The sequence below is a fragment of the Sinocyclocheilus anshuiensis genome, unplaced genomic scaffold, assembly GCF_001515605.1.
Source record: "Sinocyclocheilus anshuiensis isolate Anshui unplaced genomic scaffold, SAMN03320099.WGS_v1.1 scaffold1640, whole genome shotgun sequence".
Lineage (NCBI taxonomy): Eukaryota > Metazoa > Chordata > Actinopteri > Cypriniformes > Cyprinidae > Sinocyclocheilus > Sinocyclocheilus anshuiensis.
The window spans coordinates 189,230-195,793 of NW_015555883.1; the positions used below are offsets into that span (position 1 = coordinate 189,230).

At 39.3% G+C, this 6,564-nt stretch overlaps 1 protein-coding gene across 3 annotated transcripts in view; it reads left to right on the top strand.

The window, feature by feature from the left end:
- Positions 1 to 6,558, top strand: part of LOC107675838 (protein Mdm4) — a 9,883-nt gene extending 3,325 nt beyond the window's left edge. For 2 of the 3 annotated variants that reach the window (XM_016470311.1, XM_016470309.1), the window contains exons 5-11: positions 1,227 to 1,276; positions 1,815 to 1,879; positions 3,448 to 3,553; positions 3,658 to 3,818; positions 3,938 to 4,123; positions 4,230 to 4,298; positions 5,203 to 6,558. In XM_016470311.1, coding sequence (XP_016325797.1) covers positions 1,227 to 1,276; positions 1,815 to 1,879; positions 3,448 to 3,553; positions 3,658 to 3,818; positions 3,938 to 4,123; positions 4,230 to 4,298; positions 5,203 to 5,769 — 1,204 coding nt within the window. In that variant the 3' untranslated portion in view covers positions 5,770 to 6,558. The remainder of the gene's footprint in view (positions 1 to 1,226; positions 1,277 to 1,814; positions 1,880 to 3,447; positions 3,554 to 3,657; positions 3,819 to 3,937; positions 4,124 to 4,229; positions 4,299 to 5,202) is intronic. The other variant, XM_016470312.1, reaches the window with a different exon arrangement.
- Positions 6,559 to 6,564: the final 6 nt, after the last annotated feature.

Below are 6,564 nucleotides of genomic sequence, written 5' to 3' on the forward strand. Positions count from 1 at the left end.
GCGTTTACAGTTTAAAAGCAAATAGAAAGTCCTATTTTTTTTGTATTTTTCTTAATTTTTTTTTTTGCAGATTTGCACATGTACAAGGTTTAAAATGTTCATGAAATATTTTCAAAAAATACTGACTTTTTGAGCAGCTGCATTCCTCTAGGTCAGCGATGGAAAAAATGGGATTTACACAGTGGCGGGCCGTGCATTTTACACCTAGGCCTTCAGCGGCGTCCTACATGAATTAATCCATCTCTTCATACCATCATGATGCCACGGCTATAGAAACCATAAATATTACACAGTAATGCAGTATAAGTGCAAATTTGTAATGTTATCAGCTTTTACCATGTTATTACAACATTTAACCACTTTTTATTAATTTAAAAATTGGGAAATTCTTTCAAATTTAAAACTTGTACAAGAACTACAGCAAAAATCAGTTTGATGCATATTTTATCAATATTTTAGAAATTAAATTTGAATATTACCAGTACTGACTTCAATGGATTTCATTCAATTCCTTTTAACACGACTGCTCAAAATGGTATAAATTTATGAAACCTATACATTCAAAACATTATTACTCTGAAATGTTTAATGTAAATGTTAAGTGTAAGTGAAATGTTAAGTAATGTAAGGTCTTTCATGACACTACATATGCTGGGGTGTGAATTTGATAGGTGCTTGATATAAAATAAATGGTGCTTGAAAAAGTCCTTGAAAGTCCTTGAATCTGGTGTTCGTGAAAGAGTGGGAACCCTGTGTAACACTCACAAAGAGAAAGGAAAATTTTAAATCGCATCATATGACCCCTTTAAGGGAATAGTTCACCAAAAATGTGAGTAAATTGTCATTTACTCACTCTCATGTTGATCCAAAACTGTTTGACGACTTCTCTGAAACAAATAAAAGAATGTTTGGACAAATATCCATAAAATGGAAGTCTGTGGTCATTAAAAATGTTTGGTTACCAACATTCTCCAAATATCTTCTTTTATGTTGTGCAGAATAGAGAAAGTCATACAAGTTTTTTATAACAACACGAGAGTGAGTAAATGGTGACACAGGATTTTTGGGGTGAACTACCCCTTTAACAACCAACTCTGAAAACCTCAAAATATATACCAGCTGTTTAATTGCTATGTCTGATGCAGCTCCTTACCTTACCTTTGTGTGTTATTTAGAGAAATCAACATATTTCAGGTATTTATGTCTTTCTTTTCTGCCTTTCATAGTCCTGTGTATGAGATGTTGAAGAGGAATTTGTTTATTTTGAACAATTCGGGTAAGTCCATCCTTTGTTGTTGAATTTGATCTCCCAGAGATGCATATTTTGAATGATCTTGAATGACTTGTCATGCTGTCATTTAGCCCTTTTACTCTATTTCTTTCTCTCATTTTGATTAGCCCCACCTTTCATTTTGAGGTGTGTCTGTGTGCATGTCTGAATGTGATGTGTGTACTACATTGGGTATGTAAAGTTTTTTTTTGTTTTGTTTGTTTGTTCTTTTTTTGTTTGTTTTTTTTAAGTTCCCGCCCCATAACTTTGTCATTGTATTACCAGGTTAGTGTGCTGTGCAATCTTCATACAGAATCTTGACTTCAGGTTAAATACTTGACTAGGTTAAAGAAAAAATTAAATAATAATAATATTTTTTGTAAAACAATGCACACGTTACTTGATCACAGAGCATAGTTTTGCATTTTCCACCACAGATTCAGGCATTACGTTTGGGACAAGTGTGCTTGAGGTGTGCTTGGTGAATAAAGGGCAGGTTTTTTTCTTTTGGTTGTTTTGTTACTATGTCTTATTTGAAATACAGATGCAGCAAAGAATCTTTCAGTCGGCAAGGATTCTAATGAGTCTCCAAGTGAAGATCCTGGTCAGGTAAAACTACAGCATGGTGCACAAGAGAAACAGTGTCCGTTACTCCTCTTCATGGCAAACAATTGATCAGAAAATCAAATGAATCCTATCATGATAAATCAAAGTTATTGATTAATTTTGTTACTTGTGTTTTCCATTTAAATGAAAGGCTGACAAAAGTGCTTTGTGCAGGGCATTTCCGGTACTAGATGTATTTTTCTGTACTTTCTTTCTTTCTTTCTTTCTTTCTTTTTTGTAAATTAAAGATGATTTAGGTTGTTAAGTAGTTGTTTTTTCAGCATAAAGTACTCACAGCCTTTTACATTTGTCAGCTTTTACCTTTTTTTAAATTTAATTATGCTCTAATCAATGTTACTTTAATGTCTGTGATTGCCTTCTCAAGCTTTCACATCTTTCTTTCCATTGTAGTTGCTCAGACTTTTGCTGCAATGCAATTTTTGTGTGTAGAATTGCATCACAATCAGTAGTCTGTTTGCCACGAAGGGGAGGGCAGCAGCTGTCTCCACCTGCCGTATCTGTACAGAGTGGCACCGTCTCTGTACTTCCCCACGGCCGGCTTGGCCTGGTGGTCCTTCCGGAGAAGCCACCAGCATGGGCCTGGCTGCTGGGGGACAGAGTACCTGTCTCTGTTTGTCGCTCAGAGTTTCCTTCTCTGCGTCGTTTCTTTCGGAAGGACTGCAGGTTCCTTCTCGGTTCACTGGCCCTTTTCTACCCTGTCCCCTCTGTCACACAGCCATCCACATTTAACACCGTTGGCATGGTGGTTTACTTTTGTGATTTGGCAGAATGAAGTTAGTTTGGGTTGGGAAAAGCAGTCTGGGATGAGGTGTCTGGTACCGTCATGCATTTGTGCTGATCACAGGACTTTAAATAGAAAGGTTTTGAGTGATTTATGCTAATAATATGAAAAGTGTTATTTTGGATTGGCTTTTTTTTCCGATATGACACATTACTGGTATTATTGATGAGATGTAATTTAGATACCAGATGTCTACTTGTTTGTTGCTACTAGGGCTGCACGATAAATCGCATGCGATATTTAATGCGCATCTTGTCAGTAAAGCCGGTTCTGTAATCAGCGGTGAATCTCCATCACCTGTGGGCTTTCACATTGAGCAGCATTAACTACACAGAGCCGTTGTTCACTGACGAGTTGCGCAAAACCACGTTCAAATTCGCGCGATTTTTTGCGCAGCTCGTCAGTGATCAACGGCTCTGTGTAGTTAATGCTGCTCAATGTGAAAGCCCGCAGGTGATGGAGATTTACCGCTGATTACAGAACCGGCTTTACTGACAAGATGCGCATTAAATATCGCATGCGATTTATCGTGCAGCCCTAGTTGCTACTTTGTTTGCACTTGTAGCTGCAGCGGTGTCCCAATATCTCCATCATTTGTTACCCATTCTAAGCAACCTTTTTAGAAACTTCCTATATTTTCCCCTCCCTCTACTTGTGAGAACGTGGCCTTTTGTTGCCACACCCACGGGCACCTGCTGTGAAGGAACTGCTGTCCTACCGAGTGTCATGCCATTGCTGTGTGCTAATTCGACTTTTCTTTACCGTGTAGGTTTCCAGTGGTTCGATTAGCTCTGGACAAGCTCTCATTACTGGTAGTTCCAGCACTGGTGCAACGCAGAGCTGCTCACAACGCAGGCCACGTGATCCTGATGAAGGTCAGCGTGAACCACCAAACACACTTAAGACAATGTAATGAATATCATCATCACTTATTTTTGCAATTGTAATGTTATTTAAGATCAGATATTGATCCTTACAGACTCCTCAGACGGCTTGCCCACGTCTGCTTGCAAACGGCCAAAGCTGGATGTTACTCTGGAAGAGTGGGACCTTTCTGGGTTGCCCTGGTGGTTTCTGGGTAACCTGCGAAGTAATTACACTCGCCGGAGCAATGGTTCAACGGATATTCACACCAATCAAGTAAGAGGGCATGATACTCAGAACATAATTCATATGGCCATTTTCATGAAGAAAAAATGAGAAAAAATTGAGCCAAGTCAGTGTAGTAAGACTGTCACACAACTAGACTGAGGGAACAGCTCTCTCCTGGACAGGACGAGGATACGGCCATCGTTTCTGACACCACAGATGATCTTTGGTTCCTGAATGAGGCAGAGAGCGAGCAAGTGAGTGTGGAGATGGAGGCAGTGCTGGAGCAGGGAAGTGACGCGGAGTCTCCACATGAAGAAGAGGAGACTGGGAAAGATAGTAAAGATAACAAGAAGGTGATGTTGCTTTTTCGCTTGTTTTTTTTTGTTGTGCTTTTTTGACTATCGTTTTCAGATAATTGAGTCATCATAACCAGCTAAATGCAATCATTTTCACTTTCAGATGCAAGAAGATCAGGATGATGACTCTCAGTGTTTAAGTGATGACACTGATACTGAGATCTCCACACAGGTATATATATAAGAAAAAAAGTTGCAGCTCTTTATTATTGATCGAACGTTATGGGTTTTTAAATGGCCAATGCCGGTATTGACCTATCTACCTAAAATATGTATACACTAAAACTAAAAAAGTTTGTTGTCTATAAGAATTTTTTTAATGTATTTGAAAGAAATATTTTATGCCCAACAAGGCTACATTTATTTGGTCAAAAACACTGTAGAAACAGTAATATTGTGAAATATTGTTACAATTTGAATTTTTTTTTTTTAAATAATTAGGCTGTGCTGCTTAATATTTTTGGAAAAACTTGAAGTTTTGTATAATGAAATTTGTATTTTTAGGATAAGATTTAAATTGTTTGTGTGTATTTAAGTTTACCATCTTTATATTTTTCTATTTATGTTATAAAATAGTTCTACATTAGGGTTGGGCTGATAGACGATGCCATCGCTTTTGAATGCGCGCTCTCATTTTACTTTCACTTTCGAGATTCGCGATCACTCGGACTCTATACTACGGATCGGCCTTACCTACCACACAATTTACAAGATTAGATATTTGTCAGTGGTGCTCAGTATCTGCAAATCATTCGCCATTGTCCTATCAGTCATCTCTCCTTACTCTGTGTATGTGGTAAGTGAACTTTCATGTACTGTAATGTAACAGTCTACCGCTAGCAAGCGGCTAACCATGTCCCTTTAGTGGCTCCGTAGAACGTGTTATTTGTTTTCCGTGCCTTTCTGCAAACGGATTCACGCTTCGGGCACACCCCCTAACCCCGCCCCCCGATGTCATCGTCCATCACGATGTTTCACTGTAGACATCATCCGATGCCAATTTGGTAAACATCGCCCAACCCTATTCTACATACATGGAAGGCATATCTTATTCAAATGACCTCTTCTTCTGGCAGGATGCGTGGCAGTGTTCAGAGTGCCGCAAATTTAACACCCCTCTTCAACGGTACTGTATGCGCTGTTGGGCTCTGCGGAAAGACTGGTACAAGGATTGTCCTCGTCTTGTACACTCCATCTCTGTGCCAGACATCCCCGCCTGCAGTTCACGTCCTGAGAGGGATGAAGATGAGGAGGATGATGATGGAATCGACATGCCTGACTGCCTTAGGACTGTGTCTGACCCAGTCGTCCTCCCCTCGCACCACGTCTCTAGAAACATCCCCCCATCATCCGCTTCCTCGTCTAAAGGAAAGGGTCCTTCCCAGCTTCACCACCACTTACAGGAGAGCTCAGAGGGAGACAGCCAGGACATGCTGGACATGGAGACGGAATGCCAACCGGAGGCCATAATGGAACCCTGCAAGCTGTGCCGAGTGCGGCCCCGAAACGGCAACATCATCCACGGCCGCACAGCTCACTTGATCACCTGTTTCCCCTGTGCCCGCAAGCTGCACAAATTTCATGCTCTTTGCCCAGGCTGTGGCCAGGTTATACAGAAGGTCATTAAAACCTTCATAGCATGACCAAAGCATCTTAAAGGCACGCATGAATTATAAATGCACACTCATATACTAATTTTAAAAATGTTTCCTTGTACATATACAGAAGGCGGCAGGAAAATTGACAAACCATTTCTGGGCTAAAATGAAAGCACAGTGTATCAGTGTAATAGTACAGTGTATCTATGATTTATATTGTATTACAAATCAAGTATAAATAATGTACAGAATGTAATTTAAAGAACGTGGGCTCGTATTGATGGTTTGCCATGGTTTTGTTAGCATAACAAATGTCTTTGCCTCGACTTTCTGTCAGGTGAAGGAGAGGGTTAACCGCCATGATTTTCTACTGATAGTGGAAAGGTATAAATCATGGGTCAAAAATAATATTTGACCCAGAAGAATTGCATGGCTTCAGTATTTGTGCCTGAAGTTACAATTAAAATCCTAACCTTTACTACTTTAAACGGACCAGACAGTTTGCTTTTAAGCGCATTTAAAAGGCCTTTCATTATACTTGACCAACGTTGGTTTTACTTTATTTTAGAAAAATAGACTATAATTTTTCTTTTTCCCCCTTGCATATTTCATGCACTTAAAGACTAAAGCTCTAGGAATCACTCCAACGTGATGTTTAGTACGCCTGGTGAAGGGTTTTTCTTTGGACAGGTGCTTTAAGCGGATTACATGGGAATATTTATTTATTTATAAACTTTAGTTTTGGTAGATGACATCTAATGGGATGAACAGTCACATGTCATTCCTGTGCTATAGTGAGAGAACCAATTGTATTACAGATGGTAAAGTATTTTATATATA